We start from the raw sequence: 23,325 nt of genomic DNA on the forward strand, positions 1-23,325 counted from the left end.
TTAGAATACATAAAGCATGCTCGATTGCCATAGAAATGGAAATTAGAATTCATGTATACAATAAATATAGGGACGGTTTCCCGGACACAGATTAAAAATAATCTCCACTGAAAGTGTTTTTCCAGGACTAGTCTTAATCTGCCCCCGGTACCCAGACTAGTACTATGTTGATTGCTCCTGGCTTCAACACCAGGGATTCTCTAGGCATTCTCATGGCAGCTAGAACATATGACTTTTCATTATAAAAGACAATGTACAAAGAGTAAAATATATGCATATTTTTTATTCATAATTTTGACCAAAATACAAAGACAACAAAAGCCCAAACAACCACACTTCATCCCTTCCTTTATAAAACGTATATTATAAAAGTGCATGATTTTAGAGGAAGACACTACTGTAGTAAAGACATTCAGACAGATGAAAACAATAAATGTAACTCGGGAAAGGCACACAAGTATTTAATGGTCCCAACACAAAGGTTGCATCTCAATTGTCTAAACAGGCCACCGCTCCTTATCTCCTTTCGTTCATCTGCACTGACAGGACAGAAGGAGAGGAAGCCACTTTAGACTGTTGAGATGCAGCCCAAGGTTCTTTGGTGTACAGCAGTCACTAATTTCTTGCATCCTTAATATAAATACCTACAAGCATTGGGGAGAAAAATAAATGACCTTCATGCTGATCTGGAGAATGAAAGAACAGGCAATATATCAAAATATGTAATGAATTCTGGGTATAAAGTTGTAGATAAGTATTGTTGAACAGGGATGGTACTACTACATAAATAAACAGATAAAAGGGAAAGTAATAATGATGATTCACATATTTGTAACTCAATTACCGTAGAAGACAGACAGATTAAAATAATCTTCATAATATAGACTGTTTTAATTAAATATTCAGAGCAGAAAATGTCCATCACAGCATTATATTAATACGTATGTACATAATTTGTTTTACTTCAAGCATAATTAAAAGAGAAATTCAATAAAAGATTGAAAATCACAAGATGCTATCCTTTAATGATGACTACATCTTAAAATGGCACTTTGTTTTACAGCTGTCTCAAACCCTGCAACATTAGACGAGTACACAAGCATCTCATAATAAACCACTCCGTTAAGAGCAGACCTGGGTTCAAATAGTATTTGTTTTCTTTCAAATATGTTAACTGTGCTTAATTGAGCTTGTCTAACCCAATGGAACCACTGGAATAGTCCTAAAAGTGCAAACTGCAAATCCCACTGATCTGGTACTCTCGGCAGACAATCAAAACTCTCAACATATTTGAAAGAAAAAACACAATTTGAATCCAGGTTTGTGTTCAGAGCCATTCTCCCAGCAGACTCAGACCAGCTCCCTTCCAGGCCGAGGAGAGAAGGGAAAGTTATATCTAGCTTTCAGGAGTTGGAACCAGGTCCAGCTTCTTCAGGTCATTTAGGAAGCTGGTGGGAGTGACAATGTGAGACGAACCTATAGAGAGGAGTGGAACAGACAACACAGGAACATTAATACTATAGTACTTATATAGCGCTTTTCTAAAACCCAAAGACGCTTGCATTCACCGTGAAGAGTCATGATGAAAATGTATGGCGAGGGACAAACTTAGCGGCGCATTTACCAGACATAAAAAAAACATACATGCTGGGGGATATACAGTGCCTTCAAAAAGTATTGACTTTTCCCACATTTTGTTGGGTTACAGTCTGAATTTAGAGATTTTTGGTCACTGGCCTACACAAAATACCCCATAATGTCAAAGTGGAAATATGTTTTTTTTAAGTATTCAAACCCTTTGCTATGGAAAGTCTAAATAAGTTCAGGAGTAAAAATTTGCTTAACAAGTCACATAATAAGTTGCATGGACACTATAGTGTAGTGTTTAACATGACTTTTGAATGACTACCTCATCTCTGTACCCCACACATACAATTATCTGTAAGGTCGAGCAGTGAATTTCAAACACAGATTCAACCACGAAGAACAGGGAGGTTCTCCAATGCCTGGCAAAGAAGGACACCTATTGGTAGACGGGTAAAAATAAAAAAAGCAGACATCCCTTTGAGCATGGTGAAGTTATTAATTACACTTTGGATGGTGTATCAATACACCCAGTCACTACAAAGATAAAGGTGTCTTGCCTAACTCAGTTGCCGAAGACGAAGGAAACCGCTCAGGAATTTCACCATGAGGCCAATGGTGACCTTAAAACAGTTAAGAGTTTAATGGCTGTGATAGGATAAAATTGAGGATGGATCAACAACATTGTATACTGATTAAAAATAAACGCAACATGCAACAATTTTAAAGATTTTACTGAGATACAGTTCATATAAGGAAATCAGTCAATTGAAATAAATTAATTAGGCCCTAATCTATGGATTTCACATGACAGGGCATGGGCGCAGCCATGGGTGGACCTGGGAGGGCATAGACCCACCCACTTGGGAGCCAGGCCCAGCCAATCAGAATGTGTTTTTCCCCACAAAAGGGCTTTGTTAGAGACAGAAATACTCCTCAGTTTCATCAGCTGTCGGGGTGGCTGGTCTCAGACAATCACGCAGATAAAGAAGCCGGATGTGGAGGTCCTGACGTGGTTACACATGGTCTGCGGTTGTGAGGCCGGTTGGACATACTGACAAATTCTCTAAAACGATGTTGTAGGCGGCTTATGGTAGAGAAATGAACATTCAATTCTCTGGCAACAGCTCTGGTGGACATTCCTGCAGTCAGCATGCCAACTGCATGCTCCTTCAAAATTTGAGACGTGTGGCATTGTGTTGTGTGACAAATCTGCACATTTTAGTGGCATTTTATTGTCCCCAGCACAAGGTGCACAATATGCCACATCTGTCAGGTGGATGGATTATCTTGGCAAAGGAGAAATGCTCACTAACAGGGGTGTACACACATTTGTGCACAACATTTAAGTGAAATAAGCTTTTTGTGCGTATGGAACATTTCTGGGATCTTCCATTTCAGCTCATGAAATATGGGACCAACACTTTACATGTTGCTTTTATATTTTTGTTCAGTAGTTACTCCACAATAATAACCTAATTGACAGAGTGAAAAGAAGGAAGCCTGTACAGGGCACTAAAGTAATACTGGAAAAAATGTGGCAAAGCAATTAACATTTTGTCCTGAATACAAAGTGTTATGATTGGGGGAAATCCAATACAACACATTACTGAGTATCACTCATCATATTTTCAAGCATAATGGTGGCTGCATCATGTTATGGGTATGCTTGTAATAGTTAAGGATTGGGGTGTTTTTCAGAATAAAAAAGAAACGGAATAGAGCTAACAGGAGGCAAAATCCTAATGTAAAACCTGGTTCAGTCTGCTTCAACTTGACAGCAGGACAATAACCTAAAACACAAGGCCAGATCTACACTGGAGTTGCTTACAAAGACAGTGAATGTTCCTGTGTGGCCGAGTTACAGTTTTGACTTAAATCTACTTGAAAATCTATGGCAAGACCTGAAAATGGTTGTCTAGCAATGATCAACAACCAATTTGACAGAAATTGAAGAAATTTGAAAATAACAAAATGGGCAAATGTTGCACAATCCATGTGTGGAAAGTTCTTAGAGACTTACCCAGAGGTGTAAGGTGCTTCTACAAAGTATTGACTCAGGGGTTTGAATACTTACGTAATTTGATATTTCTACACATTTCATTTTCAATACATTTGCGAAAATGTCTGAAAACATGTTGTTTTCACCTTGTCATTATGGGGTATTTTGTCTAGAGAAAAAAAATCCATGTAATCCATTTTGAATTCAGGCTGTAACACAACAAAATGTGGAATAAGTCAAGGGGTATTACATTTACATTTAAATCATATAGCAGACGCTCTTATCCAGAGCGACTTACAAATTGGTGCATTCAATTTAGGATAGCCAGTGGGACAACCACATCTTGATCACAGTAAGTACACTTCTTCAAACAAGCAGCTGTGAGCAAAGTCAGTGCAATCAGGGACAACTACATCTCGATCACAATAAGTAAATGTCTTTAAACAAGTCAGTGCTAGCAGGTGAAATAAGTCAGGTGTTAGTTTAGACAAAAGACAGTGGTAGTAAAGGGGGGGTAGAAGGATTACTATTATACTATTCCAGGTATTCCTTGAAGAGGTAGGGTTTCAAGTGTCTCCGGAAGGTGGTCAGTGACTACGCTGTCCTGGCGTCGTGGGGGAGCTTGTTCCACCATTGGGGTGCCAGAGCAGTGAATAGCTTTGACTGGGCTGAGCGGGAACTGTGCATCCGTAGAGGTAGGGAGGCTAGCAGGCCAGAGGTGGATGAACGTAGTGCCCTCGTTTGGGTGTAGGGTCTGATCAGAGCCTGTAGGTAAGGAGGTGACATTCCCCTCACAGCTCCGTAGGCAAGCACCATGGTTTTGTAGTAGATGCGAGCTTCAACTGGAAGCCAGTGGAGTGTGCAGAGGAGCGGGGTGACGTGAGAGAACTTGGGAAGGTTGAACACCAGACGGGCTGCAGCATTCTGGATAAGTTGCAGGGGTTTAATGGCACAGGCAGGGAGCCCAGCCAACAGCGAGTTGCAGTAATCCAGACGGGTGATGACAAGTGCCTGGATTAGGACCTATGCCGCTTTCTGTGTAAGGTAGGGTCGTACTCTGCGAATGTTGTAGAGCATGAACCTGCAGGATCGGGTCACCGCTTTAATGTTAGCAGAGAACGACAGGGTGTTGTCCAGGGTCACGCCAAGGTTCTTTGCACTCTGGAACGCTTTCTGAAGGTACTGTAGGATCCTTTAGCACCACCAGCAGGGGAATTCCAAACGAGGGTACATGGTGTGTCGTCATTGTAAATAAATACAAAATTCAACTGGCTTGCTGGTTAAAGAAAAGGTTCAATAAAATATAAAGTGTACACTATTAAGGTTCAGTCCAACTATTGTGTTCCTTACCAATCAGGACCTCCCATTTTCCATCGGTGGCTCGAGTGACCTCGTAGGCGGAGCGCATCTCGGAGTGGGACACACCTCCGATCATGAAGATGATGAGCCGAGGGCCGGAATGATACTCCGTTGGAGACTTGTTCTTGTGCCATTGTCCGAACCGAGCACTGCTACAGTGTGATATAAACGTAAACAAATTAAAACACGTACATTCCTAATTATGTATAAATTATCTGCTGCGGTAAAATAAAACATGTACATCACTGGTGGCACTTTAAATGGAGAGGGCTCGTAGTAAATGGCTCGACCGGGATACATGGAACGATATCAAAACACATCGTTTTTATGTGTTTGATACCATTCACTCCACTCACCATCCTACTGTGATGTACTGTACATTAGTAATTATGTAGTTAGATTATATATATATATATATATATATATATATATATATATATATATATATATATATATATATATATATATATATATATATATATATATATATATATATATATATATATATAGTGAGGGAAAAAAGTATTTGATCCCCTGCTGATTTTGTACGTTTGCCCACTGACAAAGAAATGATCAGTCTATAATTTTAATGGTAGGTTTATTTGAACAGTGAGAGACAGAATAACAAATGCATGTCAAAAATTTTATACATTGATTTGCATTTTAATGAGGGAAATAAGTATTTGACCCCCTCTCAATCAGAAAGATTTCTGGCTCCCAGGTGTCTTTTATACAGGTTACGAGCTGAGATTAGGAGCACACTCTTAAAGGGAGTGCTCCTAATCTCAGTTTGTTACCTGTATAAAAGACACCTGTCCACATAAGCAATCAATTAATCAGCTTCCAAAGTCTCCACCATGGCCAAGACCAAAGAGCTCTCCAAGGATGTCAGGGACAAGATTGTAGACCTTCACAAGGCTGGAATGGGCTACAAGACCATCGCCAAGCAGCTTGGTGAGAAGGTGACAACAGTTGGTGCGATTATTCGCAAATGGAAGAAACCCAAAATAACTGTCAATCTCCCTCGGCCTGGGGCTCCATGCAAGATCTCATCTCGTGGAGTTGCAATGATCATGAGAATGGTGAGGAATCAGCCCAGAACTACACGGGAGGTTCTTGTCAATGATCTCAAGGCAGCTGGGACCATAGTCACCAAGAAAACAATTGGTAACACACTACGCCGCGAAGGACTGAAATCCTGCAGCGCCCGCAAGGTCCCCCTGCTCAAGAAAGCACATATACAGGGCCATCTGAAGTTTGCCAATGAACATCTGAATGATTCAGTGGAGAACTGGGTGAAAGTGTTGTGGTCAGATGAGACCAGAATCGAGCTCTTTGGCATCAACTCACCTCGCCGTGTTTGGAGGAGGAGGAATGCTGCCTATGACCCCAAGAACACCATCCCCACTGTCAAACATGGAGGTAGAAACATTATGCTTTGGGGGTGTTTTTCTGCTAAGGGGACAGGACAACTTCACCGCATCAAAAGGGACGATGGACGGGGCCATGTACCATCAAATCTTGGGTGAGAACCTCCTTCCCTCAGCCAGGGCATTGAAAATGGGTCATGGATGGGTATTCCAGCATGACAATGACCCAAAAACACACAGCCAATGCAAAAAAGGAGTGGCTCAAGAAGAAGCACATTAAGGTCCTGGAGTGGCCTAGCCAGTCTCCAGACCTTAATCCCATAGAAAATCTGTGGAGGGAGCTGAAGGTTCGAGTTGCCAAACGTCAGCCTTGAAACCTTAATGACTTGGAGAAGATCTGCAAAGAGGAGTGGAGCAAAATCCCTCCTGAGATGTGTGCAAACCTGGTGGCCAACTACAAGAAACGTCTGACCTCTGTGATTGCCAACAAGGGTTTTGCCACCAAGTACTAAGTCATGTTTTGTATAGGGGTCAAATACTTATTTCCCTCATTAAAATGCAAATCAATTTATAACATGCGTTCTTCTGGATTTTTTTGTTGTTATTCTGTCTATTACTGTTCAAATAAACCTACCATTAAAATTATAGACTGATAATGTCTTTGTCAGTGGGCAAACGTACAAAATCAGCAGGGGATCAAATACTTTTTTCCCTCACTGTATGTATGTATGTATGTATGTATGTATGTATGTATGTATGTATGTATGTATGTATGTATGTATGTATGTATGTATGTATGTATGTATGTATGTATGTATATATATATATTTTACCCACAATTATGGATCTTAAATCAATACATGGTCATGCTGTAAATTATCACACTATATTTTTTTATTATATAATAGATACTGTGGGTGGTGGTAAGCCTCACGACAATATGATTTGACAAGATGGCTGGCCAGGGTTAATGCACAGAATTAAATAGAACATAGTATATTATAACACAAAAATAAAGTTATTCTAAGTCTATAATATGTACGGGATAATCAACGAGGGGCTATGTAGTTATACTATGTGAATAATCCAAAATGCGGGGGTGCGATGCGGATATATTAAATATGATCTACATAATTACAATTACAATACATTAATGCACAACATCACTGGGAAGAGAACATTACAAGCAACAGCATAACAAAAGCACAGGGCATATAGTTATACACCTAAAAGAACAGCTGCTGGATATGATATACGTTCAAAGTTACATCACCAGATGTGAACACGTTTGTATTCCATTAATATGACAACAGCTGTTGATGTCCTTGCTCTATAACATATATTTATTTATGGGTGCGTCCCAAATGGGACCCAATTTCCTGTAGTGTTCTACTTTTGACCAATGCCCCATGTGCCCTGGTCCAAAGTAGTGCACTATAAAGGGAATAGTGTGCCATTTAGGACGCATCCATGAAGATACGTGTGTGTGTGTGTGTGTGTGTGTGTGTGTGTGTGTGTGTGTGTGTGTGTGTATATATAAAGAATTTATCAAGAACTTAAACCATGCCCTCAAAAAGTACTTTGCTCTGTGAGGGGAACAGGAAGGAAGTTGTCTGTGTACGTCCTTAACGGCACCCTATGTGCACAACTTTCGACCCCTATTCCCTGTGGCTCTGGTCAAAAGTAGTGCACGATATAGGGAATAAGGTGCCATTTGGGACACCATTATGTCCATAGATGAGTTTCAGCCGGGATTCAGATGAGCTCTTATACAGTGCATTCGGAAAGTATTCAGACCCCTTGACTTTTTCCACATTTTGTTACGTTACAGCCTTATTCTAAAATGGATTCAATTGTTATTTTTTCCTCATCAATCTACACACAATACCACATAAGGCCAAAGCAAAAACTGTTTTTTAGAAATGTTAGCAAATGTACAGCACCAGTCAAAAGTTTGGACACACCTACTCATTCAAGGGTTTTTCTTTATTTTTACTATTTTCTACATTGTAGAATAATAGTGAAGACATCAAAACTATGAAATAACACATATGGAATCATGTAGTAACCCAAAAAGTGTTAAACAAATAGATTCTACAAATACCCACCCTTTGCATTGATGACAGCTTTGCTCACTCTTGGCATTCTCTAAACCAGCTTCATAAGATGCCTGGAATGCATTTCAATTAACAAGTGTGCATTCTTAAAAGTTAATTTGTGGAATTTATTTCCTTCTTAATGCGTTCGAGCCAATCAGTTGTGTTGTGACAAGATAGCCCTATTTGGTAAAAGACCAAGTCCATATAAAGGCAAGAACAGCTAAAATAAGCAAAGAGAAATGACAGTCCATCATTACTTTAAGACATGAAGGTCAGTCAACACGGAAGATTTCAATAACTTTTAAAGTTTCTTCAAGTGCAGTCACAAAAACCATCAAGCGCTATGATGAAACTGGCTCTCATGAGGACCACCACAGGAATGGAAGACCCAGAGTTACCTCTGCTGCAGAGGATATGTTCATTAGAGTTACCAGCCTCAGAAATTGCAGCCCAAATAAATGCTTCACAGAGTTCAAGTAACAGACACATCTCAACATCAACTGTTCAGAGGAGACTGCGTGAATCAGACCTTCATGGTCGAATTGCTGCAAAGAAACCACTACTAAAGGACACCAATAATAAGAAGGGACCTGCTTGGGCCAAGAAACACAAGCAATGGACATAAGACCGGTGGAAATGTGTCCTTTGGTCTGGAGTCCAAATTGAAGATTTTTGGTTCCAACCGCCGTGTCTTCTGAGATGCGGTGTGGGTGAACGGATTATCTCCGCATGTGTAGTTCCCACCGTAAAGCACAGAGGAGGAGGTGTTATGGTGTGGGGGTGCTTTGCTGGTGACACTGTCTTTGATTTATTTAGAATTCAAGGCACACTTAACCAGCATGGCTACCACAGCATTCTGCAGCGATATGCCATCCCATCTGGTTTGGGCTTAGCGGGACTATCATTTGTTTTTCAGCAGAACAATGACCCAACACACCTCCAGGCTGTGTAAGGGATATTTTACCAAGAAAGATAGTGATGGAGTGCTGCATCAGATGACCTGGCCTCCACAATCCCCTGACCTCAACCCAATTGAGATGGTTTGGAATGAGTCGGACCGCAGAGTGAAGGAAAAGCAGCTAACAAGCGCTCAGCATATGTGGGAACTCATTCAAGACTGTTGGAAAAGCATTCCAGGTAAAGGGTGGCTATTTGAAGAATCTCAAATATAAAATATATTTTGATTTGTTTAACCCTTTTTTGTTTACTAAATTATTCCATATGTGTTATTTCATAGTTTGATGTCTTCACTATCATTCTACAATGTAAAAAATAGTAAAAATAGAGAAAAACCCTTGAATGAGTAGGTTTGTCCAAACTTTTGACTGGTAGTGTATATTTACACAAAAATAAACATTACATAAGTATTCAGACCCTTTACTCAGTACTTTGTTGAAGCAGCTTTGGCAGTGATTACAGCCTCGAGTCTTCTTGGGTATGACGCTACAAGGTTGGCACACCTGTATTTGGGGAGTTTCTCCCATTCTTCTCTGCAGATCATCTCAAGCTCTGTCAGGATGGATGGGGAGCGTCGCTGCACAGCTATTTTCCTGAGCGCTCTGGAGCAGGTTTTCATCAAGGATCTCTGTGTACTTTGCTCCATTCATCTTTTCCTCGATCCTGACTAGTCTTCCAGTCCCTGCCGCTGAAAAACATCCCCACAGCATGATGCTGCCACAACCATGCTTTACCATAGGGATGGTGCCAGGTTTATCCAGACGTGACACTTGGCATTCAGGCCAAAGAGTTCAATCTTGGTTTCATCAGACCAGAGAATCTTGTTTCTCATAGTCTGAGAGTCTTTAGGTGCCTTTTGGCAAACTCCAAGCGGGCGGTCATGTGCCTTTTACTGAAGAGTGGCTTCAGTCTGGCTACACTACCATAAAGGCCTGATTGGTGGAGTGCTGCAGAGATTGTAGTCCTTCTGGAAGGTTCTCCCATCTCCACAGAGGAACTCTGGAGCTTTTATCAGAGTGACCATCGGGTTCTTGGTCATCTCCCTGACCAAGGCCCTTCTCCCCTGATTGCTCAGTTTGGCTGGGCGGCCAGCTCTAGGAAGAGTCTTGGTGGTTCCAAACTTCTTCCATTTAAGAATGATGGAGGCCACTGTATTCTTGGGGACCTTCAATGCTGCAGATAATTATTGGTACCCTTCCCCAGATCTGTGCCTCGACACAATCCTGTCTCGGAGCTCTACGGACAATTCCTTGGTTTTTGCTCTGACATGCACTGTCAACTGTGGGACCTTATATAGACATGTGTGTACCTTTCCAAATCATGTCCAATCAATAGAATTGACGACAGGTGGACTCCAATCAAGTTGTAGAAACATCTCAAGAATGATCAATGGAAACAGGATGCACCTGAGCTCAATTTCGAGTCTCATAGCAAAGGGTCTGAATACTCACGTAAATAAGGTATTTCTGTTTTTTTACATTTCTAAAAAACAGTTTTTGCTTTGTCCTTATGGGGTATTGTGTGTAGATTAATGAGGAAAATGTTTTGATTAATACATTTTAGAATAAGGCTGTAACGTAACAAAATCTGGAAAAAGTAAAGGGGTCTGAATACTTTCCGAATGCACTGTACAACATGAACAAGCTATATCAACAAACTAAAATATTTTTAGTATGGGTATGGGGCGGGGGAGATTATTCACAGGCTGTCTAATGGCAGGTTGGATCAACTTTAACTTTTCACCTCTCCAGTACACTTAACTACGGCAAAGCTCCATTTTCAAGATGACAACTGAGATTAAAGTGTTAATGTATGTGACCCTGGTTATCCATCTGCCTCCTATAAGGCCATGCCCCTTCTCTGTCCCCGGTCCGGCCCCACCCCCTTCCATGCTTTGGCTCCACCCCCCAGTGGTGTATACAGAATACACACCTGACAGTCGTCTGCATGGTGTTGATGGGGGCAGGGTCAGAGATGAACGGCCACTGCTTCCTGTCCAGCTTGTCCTCTATGGCATTCTGGAAAAATAGACAGACAGGGCTGGTCAGACTTGGGCTGTGACGGTCATGGAATTTTGGATGACAGTAATTGGCTAGCCAAATGACCGCGGTCTTCGTCATAACCTTTCAAATAGCAAAACATTTAATGAAATACATTTTTTTTTTTAAGATGCACATTTTCTCCTCTAGCACATTTTCTCCTCTACTGACTGCATGTGCTGCCATAGAAATAGAATTAATAGAACGGGCGTCCCCATTCAAGTCAATGATGGCATAATGGGTGGACTGGTGGCCATTGCAAGTGTACCCATAGAAGCAAAGCAGGAAGTAAAAGCAGGAAGTGTACCCATCAATATGTGCGGTGATTTGTTGATTCAACTCAACTGACGTTACAAAAAATACATTCCATTGCATGAGCCACATCAGTTAACATTATTTGAATGAACATTCTACAATTACCATGGAAATATTTCCCACAATTTGGGGAAAACCAACATTCTTTCCTGTTGATCCCCATTGTAAAAGAGGCAACTTCTTCATAGATTTTTTTGTTATACAGAAATAACAAAACATGCAGAAAAGCTGCTGTGTTGTTCAATGTACATGTAGCCAGGTCAAAAATCCCGACCTATGGTTTGCAGTGCTCCCACATAAGGAAACAGAGCCTGCGAAAAGATCCCTGTGGCTTCAGGCTATTCGGTGTGGGAGAGTGAGAAATGTGGGGACGCGGTGTCCAAGTAGGCTACACGTAGCTATGTGTGTGGAAAACATTTAATCACAGGTAAGACATTTAACTTGTTTAGTACAGTCCGTTTGTAACTACACTCACTACTTGTATAGTCCGTTTGTTTGTGTTGTTGGTCTTGGCTAGCTTAATGTTCCGGTCAGTAGCTAGCACTCACTCACTCAAGTGGCTGCTAGCTAGCATCATCATGATGGAAAAGGGGGATGTGGGAAGTAGTGAGAACGCTAGAGAGCAGGCAATGTTGAAAAGTAATATTTTCTTAAATGTAGTCTTGTAATTGACTAAAACAAGGAAATTGTGGTTGAAAAGGGTCAAGTTTTTGCTGTGAGCCACTGGGGTAACCACAGGTTGTCTTTCCCACAGACGGGGAGGGTCGCGACGTTCTATCTAATACCAACTGGGTCTATATCAGGAAGCCATTGCAAATGTACCCATGAGTTTACCAGTCAAATTGCAAGGGTTATAGGTTCCAAGCCTCTTCTATTCATTCTATTTGTATGTGTGCTGATGCTGCATTGTGGGGGGTGTTTTTGTTGCTTGTTTCAGCAATCACTTTGTTCAGAGTCCGAAACGGACTCAACTGCACGAATGCCTGGCCGTCCTGTCTTCAGTCAGCTGTTCACGGATCCACCTGTACCCAAATACCCGAGACGGATCCAGAATTCTAAATTATGTCACAGGTCTTATCTGATATTATTGTCATGGGTATATGCAATTTTAACTGACTTGTCCAGAAGGACCCGTACAGATCCGAACGCGGCTACTGCAGGAGGGAGAGGGAGAAATTGTATAATTTATGCTGCTGCTCTTGCTTTTCACCAGAGTGGCCCATGGAGCTTGTTGTTGGCCAATCATAAGTCATCAAAGCAGCAATAAGCTACAGTCAGAGCCTCCATGTCTGGCAAAAGTTAGGCGATATCTAATCAAAAGAACAAAAGGCTACATTGACCAAGAGCCAACAGGTAGGCTGCTACTTAATAATATGAATGGAGTTGTTAGGACGAGAAAGTGCATGCAGCCTCAATTAGACTAACTTCCAGTTTGATGCAGTCAAGACAGGTACTACGTAATCATATTGAATGATAAATAACCTAGCTATGGCAGCTATTAGTCTACTATACCATGAGTCTGCTTGGCGTCCCTCCCTCCCTCACTCTCAGAGTACACACACAGCACAGCCCCTGCTAGAGCGGCACCTCTCTCTCCCTCACGCTTTATCTGCTCCGGTTAATAAAGGATCATAAAAATGTTTTTTCTGCTGCTTCCCTCACTCGAATCGGACCGGGTCCGACCAGGTCTATATAGAACGGGTCTAGTTGTCCTCTACCACACTGTCTGTCTATCCTTCTCCTCCTCCATACCTCCATCACGTCTTTGATGGTGGGTGTCCATCGGGAGAGCTGGTACGTGCTCTCCTTGCGCTCTTTCTTCTCAGGCAGTGTTTTCCCAGCATTGGGAGCCTGAAACACAAATTTTCACATCCTTCAAATATAACAAGGGAAAAACGGCTTCACTGTAAAGAGAGGCATTTGTTTAGCCCAAAAACGTGTGAAAGAGCAACAGACAGAGAAAGAGCGATGGCGAGAGCGACAGACAGACAGACAGATACAGGACAGGACAGAGACTTACTAACCCCAGCGATGATGGGACAGCCCAGGTGCTGTAGGTTGGTGATGATGTTGCTGTTTGCCTGCACATTGGCATGCTGGATTAACTTGGTCAGGTTCTCCTCTCCAATGCCTGTGTGTGACGAGACCACCGTTATACAGAGTACAGCTGGAGAATGTAATGAGTGATGACTCATCACCAAGTTACCCTAATCAAAACTGCTTCATTAGCTAGCCTGTTGTCATCCCCCGAGTATCAACAGTAACCACATCATATATACTTACAGAGAACACCATTATATACAGAGTAGAGCCAAGCTCTCAACCTAAAGATCACCATCTGCTCCTCAGGCCAACATCCACAAACATACATACATACCAAAAAACGTTGATCTTATAGAGCTGTTCAGGAAAGCTATCATTTCATTTCAATAGCAGTCAGGTGGAGAGTAGTAGCTGTGTGGTATCATATTACAAAAACACTCATATTGCTGTACCTGCTGAGTGTATCTTGACCATGCATTGACAGAAAGCAGAGATTGGGATCATGCAGCCAGCGCTATTCTGTTGACCTACCCTTCTTCTTGTGGAAGATATAGAGCAGTATGATGCGGATCTTGTCGTAGGGGTCGATGTCGGTGTTGAGGAGTACGGGGACGATGCTCTTCATGGCATCCTTCAGGGGTTCCCCGTCTACATCAGTCCCCATGGCCAGGTCCTGAGAAACATATGGGGAAAACAACAATCAACAACAATCATAGAATGATGCCTTTAGGTCTTCCCCATCAGTCACACATCAGTGCATTAACACTTCAGATCCTAATCCCACAAGCACACCCAGATTATTTAACTCCTGGACATGCTAGGTATGTCTCAACTGATCGACCACTAAACCTACTATATTAAAGACTATGAAACAAACTTGAGCGGAGCTATTAGAACCATTAAGACCAAAACAATGCTTGCAACCCAAATGGCACACTATTAGTAATGCACTAAATTAGGGAATAGGGTGCCATTTGGGACGCAGTAAATGTGTTGAGGGAGAAAGTAGGAGCTGTTCTGGGAACAAGGAAGGGAAAGGGGTTATAGTCTGAGATGTATGATGCCTTACGGTGTAGGATTTATGGATGATGTGGATGGATGGATGGATGCAGTAATAACAGCCTGGCAACATGAATGATCTTTAAAAGACTAGGTATGACATAACAGCTTCCTGTGCATTACTGTAGGTTCAGAGAGGGACAGTTGATCCAGATGCGCGACACGTCTCATCTCAAGCCCTTTACACAACATTACATTACTACATAAAGAAGGCAGAGTGAAGTGGATGCCCGCTAGGCTGCCAGACAGCGTCAGACTATGTGTGCGTCTCAAATGGCACCCTATTCCCTATATAGTGCACTACTTTTGACCAGGACACATAGGGCTCTGGTCAAAGGTAAGCTTTGGTCAAAAGTAGTGCACTAGTGAATAGGGTGCCATTTGGGATGCAGCAGCCTATGAAGCGACTCAAACAGAGTGGTAAAAATAGAGATGGGAGCGTGGGGAGATCAGCACCCCAGTGGAGGCTAGATGGGGTGAGTGTGCGGGAGTGGGAGAGTCTTATTATATGATACGATAGTCCTACATATTAAAATATATTACACAACAGCACAACATTATCACGGTGACCTGGTCATTCATGGTTTAACCACCTAAGGCTAACAACCAGGGATGTGATTTTTCAAGATAATATTATATTATTAAATATTATATAGAAAACAAGGAAGAGGAGGATATCGGTTCGGGAAAAGAAACATTTCACTGTAGAAAGGATGATAGAGGATGGAAAGATAGAGTCAGGAAATAGGGAAAATTCACAGAACAAAAACATATAAAATCAAAGAACCTACAAACATATAATTAAAATGCTATAGGTCGCTCTCGGAAAAAAGAGATGATTCATCACAAGGGTCTTTCTCATTAAATAAAGGCTGAATAAAAACTGGCTGTGTTTACACTTCCGAGAAGCAAAAACATGAACCTGCCAGGTCATTTGCATATGGTTTCATAAGAGAGGGAGGGAGCTTGACGGCACCCTATTCCCTATATAGTGCACTTGGTCAAAAGTAGTGCACTACATATAGAATAGGCTGCCATTTGGGACTTGTTTTGTAGCAACACTGACCTGTTCCACCTCACACAGCTTGTCAACCGAGGCTTTGAATTTCTTCATGCAGGCCTCAGCCAGGTGCAGGTGAGTGGAGTACTGCAAATCAAAACAAACACATTACTTATTCACTTCTAACAAGTTGATGTCATCACTCCACACTATCATAATACTCCACTTTGTTGTTACAGCCTCAATTCAAAATGGATTAAATTGCAGTTTTTTCTCATCCATCCACACACACTACTCCATAATGACACAATGAAAACATGTTTTTATAATTTGTAGATTTTTTTGGGAAAATGAAATACAGTATCTCATTTACACAAGTATTCACACCCCTGAGTAAATACTTTGTAGAAGTACCTTTAGCAGTGATTATACAGCTGTGAGTCTTTCTGGGTAAGTGTCTAAGAGCTTTCCACACATGGATTGTGTAACAGTTGCCCATTATTATATTCAAAATTCTTCAAGCTCTGTCAAATTGGTAGTTGATCATTGAAAGACAAACATTTTCAGGTCTTGCCATAGATTGTCAAGTAGATTTAAGTCAAAACTGTAACTTGGCCACTCAGGAACATTCACTGTCTTCTCCAGTGTAGATTTGGCCTTGTGTTTTAGGATATTGTCCTGCTGAAAGGTGAATTCATCTCCCAGTGTCTAGAGTAAAGAAGACTGAAACAAGTTTCTCTAGGATTTTGCCTGTGCTTAGCTCCATTCTGTTAATTTTTTAATCCTGAAAAATTCCACGGTCCTTAACGATTACAAGCATACTCATAACATGATGCAGCCACCGCTATGCTTGAAAATATGGAGAGTGGTACTAAGTAATGTGTTGCATTGGATTTGCCCCAAACATAACACTTTGTATTCAGGACAAAAAGTACATTGGTTAGCCAAATGTTTTGCAGTATTACTTCAGTGCCTTGTTCCAAACAGGATGCATGTTTTGGAATATTTTTGTTCTGTACAGGCTTCCTTCTTTTCCCTCTGTCAATTAGGTTAGTATTGTGGAGTAACTACAGAGCGGTTTCCTTCCTCTCCGGCAACTGAGTTAGGAAGGACGCCTGTATTTGTGTAGCGACTGGGTGTATTGATACACCATCCAAAGTGTAATTAATAACTTCACCATGCTCAAAGGGATATTCAGTGCCTGCTTTAAAAAAATAAACATTTTTTTATTTTTTATCTACAAATAGGTGCCCTTCTTTGCGAGGCAATAGAAAACCTCCCTGGTCTTTGTGGTTGAATCTGTGTTTGAAATTCACTGCTCGAATGGGGACCGTGTGGGGTACAGAGATGAGGTAGTCATTCAAAAGTCATGATAAACACTATTATTGCACACAGAGTGAGTCCATGCAACTTATTATGTGACTTGTTAAGCAAATGTTTACTCCTGAACATATTTAGGCTTGCCATAACCAAGGGGTTGAATACTTATTGACTCAAGACATTTCAGCGTTTGATTTTTAATTAATTTGTAAAAGTTTCTATAAACATAATTCCACTTTGACATTATGGGGTATTGTGTGTAGACCAGTGACATAAAATCTACATTTAATCCATTTTAAATTCAGGCTGTAACAAAATGTGGAAAAAGTCAAGGGGTGTGAATACTTTCTGAAGGCACTGTAGAATGAAGAAATGTATTGGGCATGCATTATAAGTGGTCTGCTACACCAGCTGTGCAACGTTTGCAGAGGGTAATACGCTCCTATTCATTTCAATTAAAATCAGGCTCGCGCCCCTTGAGGATAAAATTCACTCCAGAGAACAATAGGATAAAGTAGCTTTAAAAAAACTACTGTTTGCTAGTATGGACATTGGAACATGGCCCATGTCTTTGTCAAAAAATCTGGGTGCTTATCTATATGCTATAAAAGTGAATACATCATCGGTTGACATTTAGGCTGACAGTATGTGATCACTGGAGAGACATGTCATGAAAGCCAATCTCAACCAATCAACTGATTTTAGATGGAAAGACAAGGAATACCCACCAAGCTGAGTTCCTTCTGGTACTGTGGCATCTTCTTCAGCATCTGAGACAGGTCTTTGATATTAGCCTTATCAGTGGACATCCTCTTGCTCTCACAGAACACACGCAGCAGCTCCGTCACTTTCCTGGAACACGAACAATGAGCATCAACATCTGACAAAGACTATACCAGGGTTGGGTTCAATTCTGTGTTCAATTCAATAAATAATTCATTATATTACGTTTTACAATTCACTTCCTGAATAGAACACTAAACTTACCTCAAACAACTCTGGATCATATCATATCTTACTGGCTGAGGTTAGATCAGTTAAAAACACTAGTTGTATGTAATCTTAATGATAGTGTGTCTTACTTGGTGACGTCAGCTATGTGCATGTGCCTCAGCTGGACCCACAGCTCATCGTCTTCGTCCAGGAGAACCACCTTCTCCTTGGAGTCCCCGATCCCAGTCGTCTGATATCTACAACACACAATAACACAGGGATCATCTGATATAGACCCACTTCAATTTGCTTACCGCCCCAATAGATCCACAGAAGATGCAATCGCCATCACACTGCCCTATCCCATCTGGACAAGAGGAATACCTATGTAAGAATGCTGTTGGCACCTAAAACCCTCAAACTTTTACAGATGCACAATTGAGAGCATCCTGTCGTGCTGTATCACCGCCTGGTATGGCAACTGCACCACCCGCAACCGCAGGGCTCTCCAGAGGGTGGTGCGGTCTGCCGAACGCATTACCAGGGGCAAACTACCTGCCCTCCAAGACACATACAGCACCCGATGTCACAGGAAGGCCAAAAAGATCATCAAGGACATCAACCACCCGAGCCACTGCCTGTTCACCCCGCTATCATCCAGAAGGCGAGGTCAGTACAGGTGCATCAAAGCTGGGACCGAGAGAATGAAAAACAGCTTCTATCTCAAGGCCATCAGACTGTTAAATAGCCATTACTAGCACATTAGAGGCTGCTGCTGCCTATTGGAATCACTGGCCACTTTAAGAAATGGAACACTAGTCACTTTAATAATGTTTACATATCTTGCACTACTTATCTCATATGTATATACTGCATTCTATAATATTCTACTGTATCTTAGTCCATGCTGCTCTGTCATTGCTTGTCCATATATATATATATATATATATATATATATATATATATATTCTTAAATTCCATTCCTTACTAGTTTTGTGTGTATTGGGTATATGTTGTGAAATTGTTTTCTTTTCTATTTTTTTTGTTCTATTTTTTTTGTGTGAAATTGTTAGATATTACTGCACTGTCAGAGCTAGAATCACAAGCATTTCGCTACACCCGCTATAACATCTCCTAAACACGTGTATGTGACAAATAAAATTTGATTTGATATCTAGAACACACACAGCCGTTATACAGGGATATCATGACAGATACCTTCTTCTACTCATGGTATGGTACGTAAGTATACATTGGTACTATGTATAGCTACATTGAAAATAAAAATAATATGGTCGGAGAAAGGTTATAAGGACACTCCTAAACTGTAAAACGACTAACCAAAATGTAAAACTGACCCTTAACCTTAAGCTAATTTTTACCAATTCTGAAATTAAGTATCGTTTGCAGGAGTGTCTGTATAGCATTTTCCATATTTTCATGGCTCTGGTCAAAAGTAGTGCACTATATTAGGAATAGGTTGCCAAACTAAGCCTACTTGTAGATGTCCTGTTCGATGTCCAGAAGGTCATAGACCATGGCCTGGAAAGTCAGCTCGTGCAGAATGGGAGAGATGGGGTCAAAGCCACGGTCCACAATCAACAGCTGAGACATGGCCTTGTCAGGACCCTGAAAACACATCAGACATTTCACGTCAGGGCAAGAAATTATACCTAGAAATGTCACTTTCTAATTACTAGTTAACCACTTCAATGCTTTGGCAGACAGGGCATATTATTTTAGATCAAATCTATTGCCTCTAGCTACACAATACAATGTAAGGAATGCTTTTGGGTAACAGGTTTTACCAAGAAGTCGCCCAGTCAGTGCCACATTCAGAATAGTTTTTTCCCCCCAGCCTTTTACACATTCAAATTCACAACAAAAAGAAAATATCTATGCCATGTGTATTCAAATACCCTTTTCACACTGTACTGTGCTGGCCAGCTTATGCACCCACCACAGAGGATATTTAGTTGTGAAAAAAACCTATCCGAGCCAGCAGTACTGAGGCAGAAGGACCATGGAGAAGATCAGAAAGATAAATTATATCAAATGAATACATGCCTTCAGAAGTCCAACACAGGCTTAAGGAAATGCCAGCTAGGAAAGACAGAAAATGAGAGAAAAAGTAGCCGAGGAGCAGAGAGTGTGAAAGATAATTTATAGGAAATCAAGTGAGAAAGTAGAAGTAGCTCTGAGAAACTCCCAAAGATGTAACACTTTCAAAATCTTCAATAACTATATCATAAGCCTAGTATCATAAAGACAAAGCATTTGATGGTTTCAGATAGAAGTCATTCAATGCAGTGTATTTTCAATTGGTGTAGGGAGTGAACAGTCATTTTGAGCCAAGCAGACATGGTACTATTAGTACTGTAAGGAAGTGTTGTGTATGGTGAGGCGTTGGCGTCTCCTCTCCTCACCTCTCCCATGCTGGGGTTGTCTGCTTTATGGGCGTTCAGACGCTGATACACCTCCTCAGCCAGTCTGGCATTCGCCTCAGGACCGCTATGGTAGAGGGAGGGAGAGAAAGAGAGAGAGAGGGTAAGTGGCATATAACTGAACTAGCACAGACACTCAAGTACCCAAGAGAAAAATACCTGCAAAAAGACCATTGAAGACAGGCTCTGTATGTAAGACCTGTGTGATGAGCTTTGAAAAAGATCCATTTGGGGTGTTGCCCACTATTGGAGGACTAAAAGTCTATTTACTCAGAAACTTCTGGTAGCACTTGCATGCCTGTATTTATCAGAGCTGTCTGTAAGTTAGGGTATGGTGTGTATAGGTACCTGCGGAAGCGGATGGCAGGGTACTCCTTCAGGGTGTCACAGAGGGTGGCGATCTGCTCTGCCAGAGTCTCCATCATTCTGTCTTTATTCCCCTCTCCAACTGGACTGTAGAACGAGTGCAGGGAGCTGGGATCGTCAAGGGAAAATACCTAGAATAGAGAAGGGAGAGGAAGGGCGTGAGGGAGAGAGACAGAGAGAGAGAGAGAGAGAGAGACTACAATTACTGGGCATTTTCACTGGATACTTCACTGGACTTTTGGCCATTGGACCAGAAGAAGGTGCTGTAGGTAGGTAGGTACCCACTTGGGACTCGTACGGCAGGAAAGCCACGTTGATCTCCTTCAGAGTCTTGATGACTCTGGCAACTCTGGACCTCCCAATCTCAGCAAACAGAGCATCTGGGCAATCTGCAGGATAGGTGATTGGCACAAAACCAACTGTTATTTTGTATTATTTTAAAAGATATTCATGCTTTTAGTCATTTTACAAGGTTAATCTCATTAAGATTTAGAATCTCCTTTCAAGAGAGACATGACCAAAATGACAAAACACCACTTTTTTTGTATCAGACAATGGAAGAGTATAGTTTTGATGAAGTTCTATAACACTTTAAAACAAATGGTCTTACTGTCTGTGAAGAAGATGTGCGCCGCTTTGTAGGTGAAAGCCGTCTCTTTGAAGTCATTGATAAGAGCATGAACCGACTGAAAATATCCGCACACGCACGCACGCACGCACACACACAGGTGAGAGAAAAAGAAGAAGACAAAGAGCGTAAGATGGCTTTACAGCAGTACAGGATATGGCAGTTGATGACAGTGAAAGGGGGAACGGCAGGGGAAACACACTTCTCACCTTCTTTGAAGGGGAGATCAGATAAATGGCCTCCAGGCTGGAGATGGGCTCCCTGCGCTTGTTGATGTCCTCTACAACTGGGGGAAGAAAAGGAAGATCAATTAGGGACTGTACATGCTAACTGAAGAACACCTCCACAGACTCTCACATTCTCATACTCTGACCCATACCTGGATACAAATAGTATTTCGTTCTTTCTTTCAAATACCGTTTAATTGAGCCTGTCTCAAGTGCCAGATGGGAGGGGTTGGGTTTGTACTTTTGGGACTATTTATTCCATTGCACCGGACAAGCTCAGTCGAGCGCAGCTTAAGTATTCGAAAGAAAACAAATACTGTTTGAACCCAGGTATACTCTGGTCCTAGTTTAGAATGATGCCTGGGGTGTCCCTTGATATAATAAATAGTTATTGACAAATACAAGTAGCCTTAGCCCACTGGCCATCCCATCCCAACACTTACTAGTCACCCCCTCTGCCATGATATCTGACATCTTGCAGCAGGAGGACAGGATTCGCATGCTGATGTGGTCCACAATGAGCACCTGGACAAACAGAGATGGGCGTTATCAAGTAATATTCAATTGATCTTTAGGCTATTACGATCGACAATTTGACAGTCAGACATTACGTATTTTGACCTGGATCTTTTCAGAGCAACGCTAACATTTTTTTACAATACCTTCCATTCTCCATCCTTCTTCACACTTTTGATAACTCCATTCAGGATTTCTTAAGCGATGAAAGACAGAGGAAGTATGAAATATTACAGTATAAAAACTGAACTTTGTCCAACAACTCTGTTACATTTTAGATTTTGAATGAGTAGTGGTGTTTATTTTACCTTTATTTGACCTGGGGGGTCAATTTAGAACAAATTCTTATTACAATGATGGCAAGAGGCAGAAAATAAGGAAATAGACAACAGGGTCTGGAATCTGTTTTTTTCCTGGTTCCATATTTGACAGAGATCTCTTAAAGTTGACCCAATTTATCTATGTTTTTTCAGATGGAGTTTGTTAGCCAGTGTCAAACAGTAACTAATTGGGTAGTAAAAGGCAAAGGAACATGAATTTACATAGGTAGTATGTACACATTGTCTTCCTTCACATGCATGGTTGATCACAAGACAGCCCACAATTAACTAGCTACACCCAACTTGACCAATTGTTCACATCATAGCTTCCATGATAAAGTCGGCAAAACACTTGAGTTTTAGAGCCTACATGAAATACTACTACTAGTGATGAGGCATACACTTCCCAGTCACATTTTATATTTCTAATTTAAATAGCCTAATGAAAGCTAGCTATCTACCATGGCCAGGCATTGCTAGTACAACTAAGGAAGCAACTTGCTTGAGTGACGAAGGCTATGTGTATCACTAGCTAGCCAGGTAGTTTGTTTGGATGTTTTCTGTTCTTAATTTTCGTGACAACAAACTAAAAGCTTGATGGTATCAAAAAGGCACGATTTCTACTGCAGAACGTCGAACAATAGAGACTTGAGAGTTATAAAATTTACAAGTTTCTTCACTTACTCTCTCCGACTAACGCCTTCAGTCTGCTTGGTGCCATCTTGACACTTCCGTGTTGTCGAT

General features: G+C 41.3%; 1 protein-coding gene across 2 annotated transcripts; it reads right to left on the reverse strand.

Moving 5' to 3' along the window:
• Positions 1-263: 263 nt before the first annotated feature.
• On the reverse strand, positions 264-23,314 carry LOC311148153 (syntaxin-binding protein 2-like). Of its 2 annotated transcripts, none has more exons than XM_084185045.1 (18): positions 23,266-23,314; positions 22,408-22,457; positions 22,189-22,270; positions 21,728-21,804; positions 21,501-21,576; positions 21,176-21,279; positions 20,873-21,021; positions 20,507-20,591; positions 19,579-19,709; positions 18,230-18,337; positions 17,876-17,999; positions 15,894-15,974; positions 14,300-14,441; positions 13,750-13,856; positions 13,478-13,576; positions 11,304-11,389; positions 4,937-5,097; positions 264-1,476 (listed from the first exon to the last, which is right to left on the reverse strand). In XM_084185045.1, exons 1-18 carry the CDS (start codon positions 23,300-23,302, stop codon positions 1,397-1,399), a joined length of 1,779 nt encoding a protein of 592 aa, XP_084041171.1. In that variant the 5' UTR covers positions 23,303-23,314; the 3' UTR covers positions 264-1,396. The 2 variants fall into 2 exon arrangements, with proteins under 2 accessions (XP_084041171.1, XP_084041170.1); XM_084185044.1 differs by having other exon boundaries at positions 4,937-5,094; positions 23,266-23,312.
• Positions 23,315-23,325: the final 11 nt, after the last annotated feature.

This window comes from Coregonus lavaretus (genome assembly GCF_964263955.1).
Source record: "Coregonus lavaretus genome assembly, chromosome: 2".
In the NCBI taxonomy this organism is placed as follows: Eukaryota; Metazoa; Chordata; class Actinopteri; order Salmoniformes; family Salmonidae; genus Coregonus; species Coregonus lavaretus.